Below are 19,198 nucleotides of genomic sequence, written 5' to 3' on the forward strand. Positions count from 1 at the left end.
GAAGGGGAAAGTAGAAGGAGACTTTTACTGTCACTCACCTTATAAAACTATAAATGCAGAGGTTGAATAAGTCCACAATACTAATTTTATTTATTAAATACACAAAACACAAATAATATATATGAGAAAATAAATTCTAAATGCAATGCAACGTGTGTTCCATTCATTTTTACTTTCAACAGAAGCACAATAAAAGTTCTTTTTTAACAGTTAACTAGGGTTGTTTGTAATTTTTTATCCACTAAGAGACTAAAGTTTTCTACAAACTTTGAAGCACAGGGCACGTGGTTGAGTAGCAAAATCATATGCTTTAACGTGCATGCTACTAAATTAGTATTCTGGCCACCATTCTCGTGGTACATTTGACTTTAAGGTATTGATTTGATCTCATAATCTGTGTTTGTTTATCACTTTATTTTAAATTTGAGGTGATTAAAAAATGGCAAAAAAAATGTGTATAGTGAAGTTGAAGATAAAGTTTGGGGTGGGCAAACACAGCAGACATTCGGTTTGTTGTTGGATGCAATGGCAGCAGAAGATAGATGTTTGTGACCATTAATTGAGTGCTAAGTTTGAAAAGCATTTGAAAGCAAACCCACATATCCCTAACAATATAATTGCAACTCTTCACATGCATTTTATTCTGCTTTCAACTTAATTGCAACTTCAATCATGCCTTTACTTCTGTTTAATACAATACTCAACAATCATAAGCTAATAGATTACCTTATATTTTCTCAACAATCATAATCGTCAACTAATAAATTACCTTATATTTTCTTTTCTTTTCACAAATTATATATGTAAAAGAATTGTATTGAGTTTTGTACAATAAACAAAATATATAAAATAAAACAGTTCATGTGATAAATAAATACTAACCAAGAAAAATGGCAATGTATGTACGAGTAAATACTAATTATTTTCTTTTATATAAATATATTATTTATAAAAAAACTTATCTATATCTAGCATTTCCATGAAAGTCCAATCATTAATCTAATTGATATAATTATTTGTGTTTGTGAATTAATATATATAAAAGGACAAACAGAAACAACCCCTAAAAAGAACTAGCCCCGGAATGAAACAACTAACCCTATATCTCATAGCCATAGTTGTAGCCTCTCTCTATATATAAATTAAATTTTAACATTAAATATAAATATATATATATATATAAGTAATAAAAAAATAAAATGAATAGACATAAAATATCTAAGGTGTGTTTGTTTTACTATTCACGAAGAAAGAAAAGATGTATATCATGTGTTTGTATTTGTTTATGAGTGGAAATGTAAATGTAGAAAAACGGGAATTTACCTTTTCTCCATCCTTTCATGTGCGATTTGCGGAGAAAGCTACAAGCTACAGTAAAATGTACTGAATTTATGAATTTACTATGTTGCTCTTGAATAATTTTTTATACACTTATAAAATAACACTTTATATATATATATATATTATAATATAAAATATTATATATTTATAATATAAATATAAATAAAATAATTAATTTTAATAATATAATATAGTAGTAATGAAATAAACATATTTATATAATAGGAATATAAATGTATTTATATAGTAATAGTACAAGAAAATAAATTAGTAATATAAATGTAAAAACTATGTAATAATAGTAATAATTTTAAATTTAAAATAGGAATAATAATAATAATAAATTATAAACAATAATAATAAATATAAATATAAAGAAAATTACATATTTAATAATAATTAAAATAAATTTATTAAATAATAATATTAATAATAATAAAATTTAATTTTAATTTTGGTTTGATTTTATGAAAATATTTTTTATATGTATTTATAAAATTTTAATTAACTAAAATTTACACAAAAATATCTCATATTTTATTATTTAAATATTTTTTTAAGGAAAGGGTAAATTTATAAACTTACATTATACACATTTAAAAAAAAAAAAAAATTCTCTTACAACCAACATATCACTCAGACCCTTCAATAAACTTTCTTCACAAATCCACCCTAACATACCTTAATACAAACAACCTCACTCTCTTTACACTTTCCTCTCAAATCCTCTCCCAAATCCAAACACAACCTACGTGGTATATTGTGAAAAACATAACCAACATAATAGTTATATATGGTAAATTTACAAATGTCATGCAATATGTCTTTATAAACTTTATATATATATATATATATATATTTTAAAGAAGGAAACAATAATTTACAATGTCATGGTTTGCCGTAATAAATTCTAAGACACCAAATAAAGATTGATATTCAAGATGTATTACATTTCCCCTGTCATTTAAAAGAAGTATATTTGTCCAATGTTTCGTCTTTTATTTGCAATATTTAGTCTTCAAGTTTGTATTTCACTTTCTAGTGTTAATCTTTTATCACTTATATTTTTCATTTTGTTATATAATCTATTAAAATCTAGAAAAATAATAAACATTGGAAAAATTATTTGAAAATTCTAAAATATAAATATTATTAATGAGAGTTGTAAAGTAAAAAAAAATTAAATGCAAAACAATTATTAGTGTATAGTATTTGCTCTTATACATTCAACACAAACATCATTGAGCTTTCTCACCCTATCTTTCAACATTACATTGTTAATTTTATTACTTTCATTCTCATTGTCATTGGCAACATGAACCAAAGTCTTAGAATAATCAAAAGCTTTGTTTTTTTAACCTTTTCCATTCTTTCTAATGGACAAATGCACGCTCAACGCCAAGTTGAATACAAAGTAATAATCTCAAAATGTAGGAACGCAAAATTTCCCAAAGGAGACTCAGACAAAAAACAAAGTCTCTCTAATGATAGACGCAACATCCAAAGAAATATTAATGGAAAGATAGAAAAACAAAGTAAATTTTAGAAACAAAAACCCTATGTTGCACTTTAGATTTGATTTAACGTTTCCAACTTGTGAGCACTTCAATTATGAAAGAATGACAATATATTTTATCTAAATTAAAAAACTGCTCTATCAACTGCTCTGTAATTATTTTTTTTAAAATAATATAAAAATTTACTCATTCAAAATGACTGAAATATCTAAAATAAAATAATAAAATAAAAATTAATAAAGATAAAATAAGAACAAATTTGTGTACACCAAAAACAGTTGTAATGGAGAATCCCCTTTATATATAGTATTGATATTGATATAAAAAAAAAACTACTTCAGATCTTAAAAACTCACGTCTAATAAATTGTTTCACTGTTCCACATCTAATAAACTGTTTCCTTCTACTTTTGACAAACTACTTCATTGATAACGGTTTCTTACGAAATGACAGTATATTAGTATTAAACATAAAATAAAACATTTTTTAATTAATTATAGGAATAATTAGTCATTTAGTAAATACTTAAAAAATAGAAAATGATTGAAATATCTAAAATAAAATAATAAAATAAATTATTAATAAAGATAAAATAAGAACAAATATGTGTACACCTAAAATAATTATAATGTGAAATCCCTTCACTACAAGAAAATCATTAAATAAAAACCAACTTTAAAGACAAAAAATAATTAGTTGATATAATGACTAAATTAGAAACCATTTTAGAAACTAAAAAAAATGGTTTCTAAATTAGTTTATATTATTGTTAAATAGTTTCTAAATTGGTATCTCAATTAGCTACCAAGGTTTTTGCTACCAAATTTAGAAACTATTTAACAATAATAGAAACTAATTTATAAGTCATTTTTTTTTTTAATTTCTAAAATTATCTCTAATTTAGTCACTATAGCAACTAATTACGATTTTAGGTAATACTTAAAGTCAAATTTAAATGGGAAATACACTATCATTAGTTATCAATATCCATCAGAGTGGCGCAGCGGAAGCGTGGTGGGCCCATAACCCACAGGTCCCTGGATCGAAACCAGGCTCTGATAAAAAAGAAATAGTTTTATAGGATTTATTAGTTATTTTTTATAACAATTGATTCACTAAGATTCATAAAGCTTGTCACTTTATATAGTAGCATTAAACTTATGCCAAATTGATATGTTTTTCCTTCAAAAAAAATCTTAAATAACAACTAACTTGAATCAGTGTTTGTTAAGTGATGATTTGGTTAAAAACATTGAGCAAAGAAGGCATAAAGTAAAATGGTATCTTAGCATAGGAGGTGAATATTAATTTGACATGGAAATGGGTCCTACGTAGTACCTGCCATTTCTCACATTCCTGATAATTGGGTAGGCAGAGGCAATAGATTAGACGTGTTCGGTTTCACTTAGGATTCCCAAACTTTACGTACTACACTATCAATATCAACCACAAGGTAGGTTTTACATTAATTTGTGACTTTCGTTTCTTGGGGGTTACAACCAATGTCAAAGAGAGCAACAACAATTGTTGTATGATTTGTATTTTAGGAAGTTGTGTTGTGTACATGAAAGAGAGTTGTGCTGTGTACATGAAAATAACCAGCAAATACTAATTTAGCATGTTATAGTGAAGAGGGCAAAAAGTTAACAAGATATTATCCTTCTCGATAGAAGAAATTGACAAAGGGAATATGCAGAAAGAAAAGATGGAGGACCCAATTGGATTTGCCTGAATTTCACCACATATCTATCTTCGAACATGATAAAAGTGACGTATCTTGAGGAGGACCACACATGCATATGCGACTTTCTAAGATTCTACACATCAATACTTTATCTGGTTTTTCCATCATCCAACCTATAGTACTGTAAGTTGACAACGTTATATGAAGATGCTGTTGTTTTTCTTAGTATTCCTTTTCTTTTGCACCATCTGCATTTTTCTCAAGCAATTTCTCTGATACTTGAGATGTTTGGTGGTTGAGAAAACCTCCAAAGCTACCTGTCCGTAGTTGAGGAAATAATGAGGGTTGAGAGGTAACATGTGATGGTGTTCGAAAAGTAACACTGAGGGATGCATCTATTTTTAGTTAATTCAGCACCGTACAGTGTGAGTTAAGTTGGGAAAATTATTGATGAAAAGATGTTGCGGATTATAGTGTGCTTTAATTAGTATGAGAGTGGTGGTGTAGGAGTAGTTAAAGCATAGAAAATTAAGAAATGGAAAAGCATAATATTGTGGGGTAGGAAGAGGGAGAAGAGGGCCAAGTGTATGAAAAGTAAAGGGAGCATAACACACACTCTCATGGGGCATAATTGCACCCCATGCTCATGCCTAATCATTTTGCTTCCCATCTCAATCATGTCTCCATCCCTAACAATCATGAACCATCTTTCTTTCCTTAATTTCCTCTTTTTCTGCAATTTATCACTAAAACTGTTCTTTATCTTTTAGATAGTTAAGTTTAACAACGGATGAGCCCATTGGGGTCTGTTCTCCATGTTGGATCCTATTGCACCACTCCTTTCTCCCTCCAGCATCGGATTCTCAGCTCTTGTCGTATATAAATTAACTCCCACTTCAATATATTTTGTCCTATATAGTTTGCAAATTACTACAATCTAAATCAATTTGACCCTACTATACGTTTCTTTTTATAATTTCTATATTCAAATCTCATTTACTAAAATAGCATAAATTATGTATATAAACTAAAAGAAATAATAGGTCTTGTTTTTTTAATCAAAATTCCTTTATTATCACAATCACAATATTAGCTCTAACAAGAAGTTTGAATACCAAATAATATTCTAGATATAATGTTTCTCGTGCGTGGGATCCGATAACGACACCATAACGGGTGACCTGATAAGGTCAACAAACATTTGCTACGATAGACTTGAAATGACTCTGATACCATATTACGAAGTAGACTTTAAGCCTAACTCAATCCCATAATATCGGCTCATAGGTGAGGTTTGCACCCACTTATATAAATGAAAATTTTCTAATCTCTAATCGATGTGGGATCTCCAACAAACTTTGTAAGTGTGGTACGGGTAGGTCGGGAGACCGGATAATCGAGTAGTAAGATGTAGTTGAGCCTTTAATAGTACACAAGATTTTAAGAGTTTTGTTTTCAAGAACATCATATTCTCACATTGGTTAAGTTTTGAAATTGAATGAAAAATAAACAGAATTGGATTGAAATATAATGTAGTGTAGGTTGAAGGAAAGCAAAATATTTAGATCAAAAAGGATAAAAAGAGTGAGAAAAGCTATGGATAGAGGGGATGGAAGTGCAATGCAAGTGAGCCCAGAATTTTGGGGCAAACGAATGAGCATGGAGGCAAAGAGGCAGCAGGTGCAGTGCATGTCGTTTTGCATGGCCTGATGATTCGTGAAGGAATTTGTTTTGTCGTCTAGTGGAAACATTATCGTTTGTTCCCATATTTTGTTGAGGAAAAGACAACACATGTCTGTGTTGGTCCGTCACAGAAAGAATTGCATTGTGGTGAGAACGTGCAGTCTTATTTTCTTTCTTGCATCATTTATCATATTTTGGCCTATACCAACGAACGTACCGTTTTTTGTTTTTTTGCAAAAGCCATGTTTGCATGAGACGACCCAGTGGGTGGAAAGAAGGCCCAAATGGATAGTGAAGAAATAGCGGAAGTGGTAAAAATGGGCCAAGCTAATAAAAGCAATGTGTGTGCGGAGCCACAGAAGGAAAGGACACGCGTGAAGAACAGCACGAATGTCTCGTTGAGGCAATGTGGTGAGAACGTGGACACCTTCATTTAAAAACCCAAACTCATTGAAACTTGAGGTTTGATTTGGGCGTCCAATCCCGTGTATCAGTTTTCGCCTTCAGGTTAATCGCTTTCTTCCTCCTATCTCTCTAACATTCTCATGCATTGCTTTTTTTCTCTGCTTTCTTTTTCCAATTTTCAAACAAAATGTTCGGATTCTCATATAATCACCTACCATTAGTAATAATGTCTTTTCTTTCGTAACTCGATGAATGTGTTTAATTACTTACTCTTCTCTCAATTGTATCCATACTACCAGGCTGTGATCAATTTTTTTTGAGTTAAAATTGTTCCATGTTTTCCCCTTGTATTGTCTTGTCTTTCAATAGTTTGAGAGGAAATGACTGCTTTGTGCAGATTTTGAAAGACAATGGCCGATGCTGAAGATATTCAGCCACTCGTCTGCGATAATGGGACAGGAATGGTTAAGGTAATGAAAGTAGGAGTGATTGGATATATAGTATGTTCTTTTAGGTGTGAGTGGTGTCTTCGGATTTGTACTGATTTACTGAGTGTTTTGCACTGTACTCAATTGCATTGCAATTTGGAAAATGCAGGCTGGATTTGCCGGTGATGATGCTCCGAGGGCTGTGTTTCCCAGCATTGTTGGTCGGCCACGTCATACTGGTGTGATGGTTGGGATGGGGCAAAAGGATGCATATGTTGGGGATGAGGCTCAGTCCAAGCGTGGTATACTCACTCTGAAATATCCCATTGAGCACGGTATTGTGAGCAACTGGGATGACATGGAGAAGATCTGGCATCACACCTTCTACAATGAACTCCGTGTGGCCCCAGAGGAGCACCCTGTTCTGCTCACTGAAGCCCCTCTCAATCCAAAGGCTAATCGTGAGAAAATGACCCAAATCATGTTTGAGACCTTCAACACACCTGCCATGTATGTTGCCATCCAGGCTGTTCTGTCCCTCTATGCCAGCGGTCGTACAACTGGTTAGTCTTTATTACGCTGTCTATTAAAAAACAGCCAATCCTCTGCAAGGTTCAAATTGCCCTTGAAAACATGGACCAGAAAATGGAATGTGGAGAAAAGACTAACAAAAAGGGCTCAAGGGTCTGTTTGATTGCCTTTTCATTTTTCTTATTTTAGAAACTGTTTTATATTCAACAATCAATTTCTCACCCCAAAGAGGGTTCATTAGTTTTGAAAACGATTTCAAAAGTAAACAAATGGAAACAACTTTGAGATGTGTTTTCATTCTTCTTGTATTCTGTGACCCTAGGTCAAGAGTGTTGTTGGTCATTAAGGATGGTGCTAATGTAGTGAGGCATGATATGAGCTGTGTTGGCTTTGCAGAGATTTATTCGTGATTTCAAGAGCTAAACGATTTTTGAAAATAGAAATCAACACTCCCTGATTCTCAAAGTTCAAACATTTTGGTTTTGACCCTGCCAATTTTATATGCTTAAACAGTTATCTGATATGAAGTAATCGAGTTACTCTAACTTGGCTGGTTGCCGTTATGGTTGGTACACTAATTTGTGTAGGCATTGTTCTGGACTCTGGAGATGGTGTCAGCCACACTGTACCCATTTATGAAGGCTATGCCCTCCCTCATGCCATCCTCCGTCTTGACTTAGCAGGACGTGACCTCACTGATGCCCTGATGAAAATCCTCACTGAGCGTGGTTACTCCTTCACTACCACAGCTGAGAGAGAAATTGTAAGGGATATGAAGGAAAAACTGGCTTATATTGCCCTTGATTATGAACAAGAGCTTGAAACTTCAAAAACTAGTTCATCTGTTGAGAAGAGCTATGAGCTGCCTGATGGACAGGTCATCACCATTGGTGCCGAGCGCTTCCGTTGTCCTGAAGTTCTCTTCCAGCCATCCATGATTGGAATGGAAGCCGTTGGCATTCATGAGACAACATACAATTCAATTATGAAGTGTGATGTTGATATCAGGAAGGATTTGTATGGAAACATAGTCCTCAGTGGTGGTTCTACCATGTTCCCTGGTATTGCGGATAGAATGAGCAAGGAAATCACTGCCCTGGCCCCAAGCAGCATGAAGATCAAGGTGGTTGCTCCACCCGAGAGAAAGTATAGTGTCTGGATTGGTGGCTCTATCTTGGCTTCTCTCAGCACTTTCCAACAGGTAAACATTCTGTGATTCTAATGACCAAAGTAATTTGTGTTGTGATAAACCTAAAACGGTGATGTCTCATGCACTTTATTACAACTGCATGACGGAGACATCAAGTGTGTGATTGTCTTTATTTTAGTTTTTGTTCTGATGCTCTTATCTAAATCTCAGTTTGATAGCTTGGTTGCTTGAATTTTGTCTCCTTCTCATGACAGTTGAGGTTCATAGGCCAATTGGGATTTGTGTAACTTACTATGAATACTAATAGCAAGCGGCATCTCATGCATTTGGGCACACATGCTAGAATGTTTTTTATATGGGTCAGCTTATTAAGATTATTAATGAGAATGCAATTGTTTTTGGAAATGCAGATGTGGATTGCGAAGGCAGAGTACGATGAGTCCGGTCCTTCAATTGTACACAGGAAATGCTTTTAAATGCAGCAGAACGGCTTGGTGTCCTCGATTGGCAATGCAGTAGCCCCTTGCAATGATTGAAGATCTTTCTTAAAAAATGTTTGTGTTGTTAGAACAGTGTACTAAGATAAAGTGGAGTTTTATGGCAGAATTAATTCTTTCATTTGTTTTGTTTTAACATTGTTAATTGTTGAACAGTTGATCTTTAATGATATATCAAAACCAAATCAGCTTATTACTCATTGCTTCCTCTTAATCATCATATTCTTCTATTTAAATCAAAGTCAGATCCTATAATTCTGTATATGTTTCAAGTTAATTAGAACCTCCTAATCAAACTGGTCCTTGGTTGGGTTATATGGCTGCAGAGTTGAGATTTTAAATACGCATTTTCACTGCAAGAATTCGGAGCTGGTTAAGATATAATGTAAGAACATTTGTGTTTGATTTTTTGGTTGCTGAGGCAACATTTTGAATATTATACTGAATGTATATTACTTTAAATCCTTTTGCTAGATGTTGAAATTTCTGAACATTTTAAATGCTTAAAAGTTGGATGTCTTACCCAGCAAACATAAACACCTACCTCGGTTTTAGACTTACTGTCACGTTGCCTGTGCATCTGAATTTGGTTTTCAGTTGAAAACTTATATACTCAGATTAAAAAAGAAAACAAAAATAAAGAAACTTCTTATTTTAGTATTTCTCATCCAAAAAAATAGGTTATATATAATCAAAGAAATTAGTATGCATTATTTGGTATATAAAAATTTCAATATTTTTTATCTTGTGCACTAAATGCCTAATTAAGAAAATAAAAAGTTATTGAAATAAAATAAGCTAATTGAATTAAAAACAAAAATTAATTATTTTTGTTTTTTTTCAAGATTTAAGAGAATGAATGCATTTCCCTTAACACATGGAACAAAATAGATTATTAAATACTATTACTTTATAAATTATTGCACATTTAAACTATAAGTGTAAGAGACATTCAACATATAAAAATAGGGACGTTCAGAACTGAAACTAATTTTTTTTCTTACCGATAATTGATAAAAAAAAGTGACGATCAAGTAAAATCGAAATTTGTTGGATCCATTTGAATTTTTTTTTAGAACCAAGCAGTTCTGTTTGGTCTGTGGTTTAACATTTTGAAATTGATCCAAAGAGAATCGAAGAGAAATCAATTATTTAAGTATTATTATAGTAGTTAATATTTCACTATCATACACAAGAGAAGAAGAGATGTGTATGCGAGAGAAGAAAATTAATATGTCTAACTAGTTTCATCTTTATAAATCTGAGTAAAAGATACGTTTAAGATATGAATAAAGTAAAAAAGAAGAGTAAAAGGAAGAGTTATTATAATAGTGCGAAAGTTACATTATTAACAAGTGCTAAATTAAAATCAAAGATTATTGAAAGGAAACCATATATAATGACTAAATTTTTTGATGTTTATGTTTTGAATTTTGTGAACTTATGTGTGCAGAGATTTTGTTAGAGTTAATAAAATGTACATGCTAGAAGTTATTTATAATTTATAATACAATGTATAAATATAATCCAATCACTTTTTTTCTTTTTTTATTTTATAGTACTTCATTTGTTTCAAATATTTAATTATAGTCAAGGAGATAATGAAATTATTCATTTTGATATAACATTAAAGTTTTTGACAATAAGAAGGAACAAGTTATTGTATAGATAAAAAAATATGTCTTCGTTATTGGGTATGTTCTTTGATTTTAGTATTCGATTTTTAATAATATTCCGTCTTGAATCTTCAGTTAACAAAGAGAGGGAATACTTGTACAAAGTCGCTTAAATCATTATTCGATATTTGATGATTGTAAATAATAAATGCTATTATATGCATATCTTGACTGACTTTGTGATAATGGTCAACTTATTTAAAATGATGATGATTTGAGTTTAAAAAATGTCAAACCCAATTAACAGAGTAGCATGGTTAAGTCTTTGTACTAATCTAACAATAACTCTAATTATACATTAATTAATATGATGATTTGGTAGAAGGTTATCTTTAAAGATTAAGATGTATTTGAAAATGTAACTAGACTTGTAACTCTCGAGCATTAGATATAAAATATATTCACTAATAATAAAAATGTATATAATAAAACCACAAATAAAAACTATACTAAAAAAATTATAAAGAATTTCTTTATAGTTGTTTTTTTAATCTTTAAATCGAACCAAATCAAACTGTTTATAATTTTTATATTAGGTTGAAATACATTTTAACTTAAACAATTAAAGTACATACCGGGAAGCATCCTAATAAAAATAATTGAACAGATATAAAACAAAGATTGTGTTAGGAATGAATTTCTAAAGTCTGAACAAATGGACCGTTAAGGTTGGGATTTTCCCCGGTTAGGTGAATAACAAGAATATTGTTTGGTCTCTTTCAAACCATTCTTTATTTCAAAGGATATTAGCTTTTAATTTAAAATTGTAAAAATCATGTTTTACTATTCACACCTTCGATGTATAATACATATTAAAAGAGTGATTTTAAATTTTTACCTGTTTTTTATAATAGATATTTTGAATGAAATTGTGAATTTATAGGTGAAATTATATATTTATGATTGATTTAATAAAGTAATAAATGATTTAATAATATAAAAATTTACATCCAATTATATAATATATAGTTAAGATGTTGTTACATATAGTTGATGTTAAAAATACAAAAATATCACAGTCGTATACCTAGTATAGAGAAAAAATGGTAGTTGAATGAAATTAAACATATAAAACATCACCATTGCAAGAATATCTTGGGAGAGTGGGTAATAACTAACTAATAAATTTCTGATATGTGTACGGAATGTTGTGACATTGTCCAATTGAATTGGTCTCTTCTACCATTATTATTATTACTTAGTACGATAAACAAAACCAGATTCAGAGTAACATTCTTATTTGCAGGTAATTAGAAACATGTTTGGGTTTTCACTGCAGTGGAAAAGGAGATGACTCCAATTTCCACAGACCATGGAGTCAACTAAAAAGTCAAACGTTTAATGGGTTTCATTCCAATTGAATTGGCATCACAATCCACCCAATGTTGCAATTTCTATTCCTACCATCCAATAATTCAGTTCCTGCAGTGCACCAATGGAACTTTTGAAACCTCTGCACCCTCACCATGCACCCAATTTGTGCCTTCCCTTCCACGGCCACCCCTCTTCTTCTCAATCTCAATCTCACCTTCCCCTCCCCATGCCTCGCAAGGTTCATGTCGCTGTTGGCAAATCGATTGATAAAGCTGTCACCTTGCTTCAATGGACCTTCAACCACTTTCAGCACGCTGAAATCGTTATATTACATGCTTATCAACCTTCTCTCACCATCCCCACCCTTTGTAAGCTCGTTTCTCTCAGTTTTTCGTTGTGAATTTTTGTGGTTTCTACTTTGCGCCCGTTTTGCGCTTATTGGGTCTCTTTGAATTTTGTTGTGTAGTGGGGAAATTGCCTGCATCACAGGCTAGTCCTGCTGTGGTGTCTGCTTTTCGATGTGTGGAGAGAGAACAGACCATGAAGCTTTTAGACAAGTACTTGACCATTTGCCGCACAGCTAGGGTAAGCCTCTTCTTTCTATTTTCATTTCAGTAACTGAGTTTATTTGTAGTCTTAACTTTTGGTAAGAAACCTGTTATTAACTGTGCTTTTAATATAAATTTACCTTTCAGGTTAAGGCAAGCATTATAGTTACTGAAGCTGATCAAGTCCAAAAAGGAATTGTTGATTTGGTCGTTAAGCATAGTATTCAGAAGCTTGTAATTGGAGCAGTACCAGAAAAGTAAGTTCTTCATTCATTGTCTACTAAAGCTGTTTTCTTTACAACTGTCTATTATTCTTTCTTTTCCTGCATTTTTTTGGGGTTTGGGGAAGGGAGGGAGAGAAGGAGGATGATTTCTTCTGTATAAAACTGCCAAGTTACTAGTTAGTCTTCCCTGTAGTTTGGATAGAGTTGATTTTATTTATTCTTGTGACTCATGAATTTTGTATCCTCGTGTCTATTGTTTCTGTAGAGAGTTGAGAACGACACAACTGGTTTTATTTTCTTTTGATAACTTGAAGGCTACAATCTACTTCTGTAGTGTCCGTTTTTGTCCCATTTCTTTCACCGAATGGATCAATAAATCGTTCCACTTACAAAAATCATCGTGGAAAATTGCAGTTGCATGAAAGTGAAAAGGAATTCTGGTAAAGCAAATTACACTGCCAAAAATGCTCCTCCATTCTGTGAAGTATGGTTTATCTATAAAGGAAAAGTTATTTGGACACGAGAGGCTTCTGAGACACCATGTTCTTCATCCTCGTGTGCTCAACCTGAGATTGCCACCGCAGAAAGCTTGAGATGTAGATCTTTTCAATATGGTAAGAATGAACTATTTGACTCGGAATGTCTTCAACCAAATTCGGCAAGATCTGCTACTGGTCTTGGAATTAGAAGTTGTGTTCATGAGGAAATCACAGAAACGGAAGCCACTTTTTCATCCAAAGCATCCAGTTGTGGCAGTCATTGTTCCTCCCAAAATTCTTCTAGGGCTCATTTAGATACGTACTTAGAGGCCATGGAAGAAAAAATTAACAAACAACTTATTGAAACCAAGATAGAAGCCGAGGCAGTATCAGATGAAGCCTTTGCTAACCTATTAAAGTGTGAGAGGTTAGAAGTTGAAGCCATGGAAGCCATCAGGAAGGTAAGCAAAATCTAGTGATTGTAAATCATTGAAGACTTCTGAAGCCAACAACCTTCTGGCTTTTGCCCTTATTGCTCTTTCTAGTCATGTGAATGAGGAATTAAATATTTTTTTCTTAAGTATTTCAGAAATTTTGACAAAGCATTTCAGCAAGACAGAATCCCTCCTGAAAATACTGGGATTCTGCACACAATTTTCTGAACCTAACATTTCAAGTCAGTATTGTAGAAGAAACATTTTGAACATTTGCACAAGTTTAATTGTTTGGAAATTTCTACGATGGGATATTGTATGATTTAGTTTTCTATCTCCAAACCATTGTGACCAGTAGTGATGGATAGCGAGTCTATAGTTTAGCTGATTTCTCAAGCTCCCTACGTAAGTTATATTCTATCTTACAGGTCAATTTGTTTGAATCTGCCCATGTTCGTGAAGTAAAGCTTAGAAAAGAGGCTGAGGATGCACTGCGAGCTGCGGTACAAGAACAACAAAAGCTCTTGAATGAGAGTGAAGAAATTGCTAGTGAGCTTCAAATGACCATGAGAAATATTGCGCTGTTAGATAGTCATGCTCAGGAAGCAAACCGTAGGCGTGATGAAGCTGCAGATGAACTATCACTAATTCAAGAATCCATCTCAACCCTGTGGCAAGAAAGGCAGCAGATAAGGAGACAGAAAATGGAAGCCCTACGTTGGCTTGAGCGGTGGAGAAGTCGAGGACAAGTTGGAGCACCTCATTGCAATGGGGTCATTGGGTTTCCAGAAGAATTACCTGAGTTAGCAGAGTTTTCATCATCAGATCTTCAAAATGCCACATGTAATTTTTCCAATAGCTTTAAAATTGTGCAAGGTGGATTTGGTTGTATATACAAGGGGGAAATGTTGGGTAGGACTGTTACTATAAAAAAGTTCCACCAACATACCATGCAAGGACCAATGGAGTTTCGTCAAGAGGTTAGTTCCCCATAAAGGTCATTCTGCCTGTTGAAATAATTATCTTAAAATATAGAGATGGCTTCAGATGATTGGAGGTGGAAACATTAATTTTGAGGCATTTTATATTCTACTAATTTTTTTTTCGCAACACTAATAATGGAGTTGTTTTCTATTTTCCTCACTCGTTTCTTTTTCCCGTGTTTGTGTTAAGACTCCACTGATGTTATCCTTTTTTGTGATCAGGTTCAAGTTCTTGGTAGTCTCCAGCACCCTCACTTAATCACTTTGCTTGGTGTTTGCCCTGAAGCCTGGTCAATTGTATATGAGTACCTCCCCAATGGAACTCTTCAAGACTACCTATTCCGAAAAAGCAACAATTCTCCTTTGACATGGAATACCCGAGCGCGAATGATTGCTGAAATCGCTAGTGCTCTCTGCTTCCTACATTCTTTTAAACCCGAAACTATTATCCATGGTGATCTGAAGCCAGAAACTGTACTACTTGATTCCTCACTTGGTTGCAAGATATGTGGATTTGGGTTCTGCAGTCTGGTAAGTGAGGAGTCTCTCCTCCGTCCTAGTTTCCGTTTGAGCACTGAACCAAAGGGTGCTTTCACGTATACGGATCCAGAGTTTCATAGAACTGGAATACTAACAACAAAGTCTGACATCTACTCCTTTGGGCTCATCATTTTGCAACTCCTCACTGGTAAAACTCCAGTTGGATTAGCAGCTCTTGTACGCAATGCAGCTTCATGTGGAAAATTGTCTTCAATTCTGGATTCTTCAGCTGGAGAATGGCCCTCGCCTGTGGCATCGCGATTGGTTGAACTAGGATTGCAATTCTGTCAACAAAATCGTAGAGACAGACCAGATTTAACTCCTACACTTGTGAGAGAATTGGAGCAGATGCATGCTTCAGAAGAGCGACCAGTGCCATCTTTTTTCTTATGTCCAATACTTCAGGTAACTCTTTTCTATAAATAAAAAGAACTTTGCATAACTTTTATCTTGTTAAAAGACAAAGATGGTTATGTATTCTATTTTGCTCCTGTATTTTGGATTCCTTCAGGAAATAATGCATGATCCTCAAGTTGCGGCAGACGGATTTACCTATGAAGGAGATGCCATACGTGAATGGTTGGAAAATGGACATGACACTTCTCCCATGACTAATTTGAAATTGAATCACCTGTTTCTAACTCCCAACCACGCACTACGACTTGCCATCCATGACTGGCTTTGCAAATCTTGAAGCTTCTTTTGTTCATTTAGGCTAAAGGCTCCTTTTTATCCTCTTTAAGATTTTCTTTTCTTTTGTGTGTGGTTGTAAATATTTTGTATGCCACAAAAAAATTGCCAATTTGATTTGATCCCACCTTACGCCATTCAAGTAGACAGAAAAGAAACTGTATTTTGGCCACAATTTCCAGCCCAGAGAAAAAGGAAGAGGTATGTGCACCCGTCATGATTATGTCTGTGGTATTTTATGGCATTAAACTGGTTCTTGTCACACATTTGAGGGGCAAAAGAATCAATTTAGCCTTTTAGATATGCAAATATTTGTATATTCTATTTTTCACATTGCGTTTCTTCGTTCTGCAGCTTTCATCATTGTTAAGTCTTGAAATCATGGATATGTTTTAATGTGTCTTTCTATAACTATTTAGAGAAGAGAAACAATAACTGAAATTTACTTTTACATAAAATTATTTTTTAAAAACTATATCATACAATTTTTCTCTGTGATCTTTACAATAGGTGCGGAGGGTAACATATGTGCTTCATTTATATTCATTCATGCATTCCAATATGCTTAGTTCTAGTTCCAAAATCACAAACCTTTAGTCTTCTCTTCTCAGGGAAAACTGTAGGAGGAAATAAAGGTAACCCACATACATAAATACATGTAGTATAAGACCTTGATTGGAATAATTTTCTGCACATGAAGTGCAGTATACCTTGTTTCCTTCATTCTAATATTTATAATATCATCCACAAGGAAGAAGGGAAGAAGAGGAATGAATTTCTTTGGGGTTAAAGGGGTGATCATCTTCGGCTGTGAATATACTAAGTCTGGAATCATTCTCTTGGTTACCATCCAAAAGTGGATTGGATTCCCCTTTCAAGTTCCATAGATGGAATTCCTTCTTGCTAGGTGTCTCCGATTTCTGATAAATTTGAGCTTTTCCCTGATCATCCAAGTAGCTCTCAGGCTCTACACCATCTTGAGACTTGAAAATTCCTCTCTCATGACCAGGACTAAGAGATTTAGCTGCTGCTGTGTCCAGAAAATGGTTTGAGCCAAATGACTGGTTTTCCTGATAGTGATTGTTGTTGAAGTCAGAGTTAGATCTGTCAAATATGGTTGGCAAAGCTTTTTCTTGCAGAACTCCTTGTGCTTGAGTTGACCTTTGGCTGACACTTCCAAAACCTTGAATTCCTCTGGACAACCTCCGAGCACGGTTTCTTTCCTCCTTAAGGAGAGTTCCTTCTTCCAGGAGTTTCAAAATCCGTTCTGATTTCTCTCTAACAGTTAGACCCCAGTTGAACCTGCATGCACATTCTCACCAAGCCCTCATTAATCACTATCTGTAATCATTTTCGTGCACTGTCACTCAACCAATTAAAAACTATTCCAAACACGACTTTAAAAAAGTAATTATTGCAAAATAGTTTTGGCACACACATTAATATTGGATTACAATATAAAATAAATACATTTATCTTGAAAATATAAAACACCTTTAATTCTCACCATACAAAACAAACAAGTTGAAAAGTGTTATTTTGTTATTCATTATAAAAGAAGTAGTTAAATAAATTGAATATTATTATTTTCAATATTTTGTCTAAATTGCTTCCAAATTATATTTATTGAGACTAATATTTAAGTATAAAAATAAATGTATTTTTGAAATAGCAAAATCAAGGCCATCAAATATCACCATTGTTGTGCTTATATGTAAATACTGAGGAAGTATTATCATGTAAATCTAATTAAACCAGAACATACCCACTGTCATCACTATACTGAAAGCCTTTCATCTGGCTAATTACTTCTTTGTCAATCTGAAATTCCTCTGCAACACTTTCTGGTCCATGAGTCAACAGATGCTCCACCACAATCAGAGAATTGTAAGATGCCCTCCAATTCTTCTTCTCAAATTTAAGGAGTCTGTTTTAGAATTATTCCATTCATTCATCTTTTATCAGATTATTAAGATAGTGGCAAGCATCAATACCAATAACTTAAAGAAGAAAAAGCAGGCAGAAAAACCTTTTGTGGAGAATCTCTACAATCCTCCAATAATCTTCAAGCTCAAAAGCAGCCCTTGAAATTGATCTAAGTGTTGGAGAATCTGGGGCCCATGGATTTCCTTTGGTAACTTCTTCTGTCATGCTGCAAATAGTAGAAGACCACAAAAACTATGTATTACAAATGGTTTCTTTGGCTGTGAAACACATTAAAATGTCAAATCTTATAGTTGAATCATGAAAATAGAAGCTTACAGTTCTGCTGGAGTAACATCAGTGAGAGCTAACCTAGCAGTCTTGAATTTTTCCTTGAGGAAGAAAGAAGCTTGCTTTTTAAAATCATGGAACAAAGGTGTGCCCATTTTTTTGTTCAACAGGACTGACATGACATATCTAAGCTGAATCAGTTCTTGCAAATGTTCTTGAGTTGGAGGTAACAAGATAAGGAATGGACAAGAAAGTTGAGTTTGGTATATACAGTTGAAATTAGCAGAAACTATTTTAAAACTATTTATTTATTATATCCTAAAGTTGAATATTTTGAAAACATCTAGGGGTTTTGAGAAGTCAGCATATAAGTGCCACTTGGTGCAACCTCTGTTTAAGTTTGAACATTGAATACGTGATCTTATCATTTGAGGTCATCACCCAAGACTAGTATAATGTATATCAAGAGAAAGTCACACCATCATCTGGGCTCTGTGGCTCAACACAGAACACAGAGCCAAGAGAACTTTGAATAGGAATCAGACCCAATTGTTCAACAACACTAATGTTCGAATTATGTTCGAATTGTCAGAAATAAAACCGTGTTGTGCAAAGACTTCGATACGTAACTTTTTAATAAGTATATGTACAAAATCGATATAACTTAAAATTACAACTTTTTTTTATATTTAAAAAAACTAATTTATTTATTTATATAAATAACTATATTTAATTTTATTATATTATAACTTTATTTATTATTATTAATAAATATTAAATATTTGATATAAAAATAATTATTATTAATATTACTATTATTTAATAATTTTATTTCATTTATATTTATTATCATTATTTTA

General features: G+C 32.8%; 3 protein-coding genes across 4 annotated transcripts; 2 read left to right on the plus strand and 1 right to left on the minus strand.

Moving 5' to 3' along the window:
* The first annotated feature begins 6,465 nt into the window (after positions 1–6,465).
* On the plus strand, positions 6,466–9,436 carry LOC137817032 (actin). Its single transcript, XM_068620244.2, has 5 exons — positions 6,466–6,732; positions 7,028–7,100; positions 7,228–7,621; positions 8,177–8,790; positions 9,150–9,436. Exons 2-5 carry the CDS (start codon positions 7,041–7,043, stop codon positions 9,213–9,215), a joined length of 1,134 nt encoding a protein of 377 aa, XP_068476345.1. The 5' UTR covers positions 6,466–6,732; positions 7,028–7,040; the 3' UTR covers positions 9,216–9,436.
* A 2,616-nt stretch (positions 9,437–12,052) lies between these two features.
* Positions 12,053–16,455, plus strand: LOC137817015 (U-box domain-containing protein 33). Of its 2 annotated transcripts, none has more exons than XM_068620217.2 (7): positions 12,053–12,594; positions 12,693–12,811; positions 12,922–13,031; positions 13,413–13,938; positions 14,340–14,891; positions 15,117–15,839; positions 15,946–16,455. In XM_068620217.2, exons 1-7 carry the CDS (start codon positions 12,348–12,350, stop codon positions 16,126–16,128), a joined length of 2,460 nt encoding a protein of 819 aa, XP_068476318.2. In that variant the 5' UTR covers positions 12,053–12,347; the 3' UTR covers positions 16,129–16,455. The 2 variants fall into 2 exon arrangements, with proteins under 2 accessions (XP_068476318.2, XP_068476319.2); XM_068620218.2 differs by having other exon boundaries at positions 12,075–12,594; positions 13,264–13,938.
* Positions 16,456–16,638: 183 nt separating this feature from the next.
* On the minus strand, positions 16,639–18,629 carry LOC137817016 (epsin-3). The gene is made up of 4 exons (XM_068620219.2): positions 18,387–18,629; positions 18,154–18,276; positions 17,890–18,051; positions 16,639–17,426 (listed from the first exon to the last, which is right to left on the minus strand). The coding sequence occupies exons 1-4, from the start codon at positions 18,515–18,517 to the stop codon at positions 16,865–16,867; spliced, it is 978 nt and encodes a 325-aa protein (XP_068476320.2). The 5' UTR covers positions 18,518–18,629; the 3' UTR covers positions 16,639–16,864.
* Between the last annotated feature and the right edge of the window lie 569 nt (positions 18,630–19,198).

This window comes from Phaseolus vulgaris, chromosome 5, assembly GCF_051622355.1.
Source record: "Phaseolus vulgaris cultivar YP4 chromosome 5, ASM5162235v1, whole genome shotgun sequence".
NCBI lineage: Eukaryota > Viridiplantae > Streptophyta > Magnoliopsida > Fabales > Fabaceae > Phaseolus > Phaseolus vulgaris.

Bases quoted from the DNA above. Each gene is read 5' to 3' on its own strand.
- LOC137817016 (XM_068620219.2), bottom strand. From the start codon at position 18,517: ATGTCAGTCCTGTTGAACAAAAAAATGGGCACACCTTTGTTCCATGAT. The intron at 18,052-18,153 runs GTTTTTCTGCCT...ATTCTAAAACAG, and splicing joins GTAGAGATTCTCCACAAAAG to ACTCCTTAAATTTGAGAAGA. The intron at 17,427-17,889 runs GTATGTTCTGGT...ATGTGCATGCAG, and splicing joins CAGTATAGTGATGACAGTGG to GTTCAACTGGGGTCTAACTG.
- LOC137817015 (XM_068620217.2), top strand. From the start codon at position 12,348: ATGGAACTTTTGAAACCTCTGCACCCTCACCATGCACCCAATTTGTGC. The intron at 13,032-13,412 runs GTAAGTTCTTCA...GGAAAATTGCAG, and splicing joins ATTGGAGCAGTACCAGAAAA to TTGCATGAAAGTGAAAAGGA. The intron at 13,939-14,339 runs GTAAGCAAAATC...TCTATCTTACAG, and splicing joins CCATGGAAGCCATCAGGAAG to GTCAATTTGTTTGAATCTGC.
- LOC137817032 (XM_068620244.2), top strand. From the start codon at position 7,041: ATGGCCGATGCTGAAGATATTCAGCCACTCGTCTGCGATAATGGGACA. The intron at 7,622-8,176 runs GTTAGTCTTTAT...TAATTTGTGTAG, and splicing joins TGCCAGCGGTCGTACAACTG to GCATTGTTCTGGACTCTGGA. The intron at 8,791-9,149 runs GTAAACATTCTG...TTGGAAATGCAG, and splicing joins CTCTCAGCACTTTCCAACAG to ATGTGGATTGCGAAGGCAGA.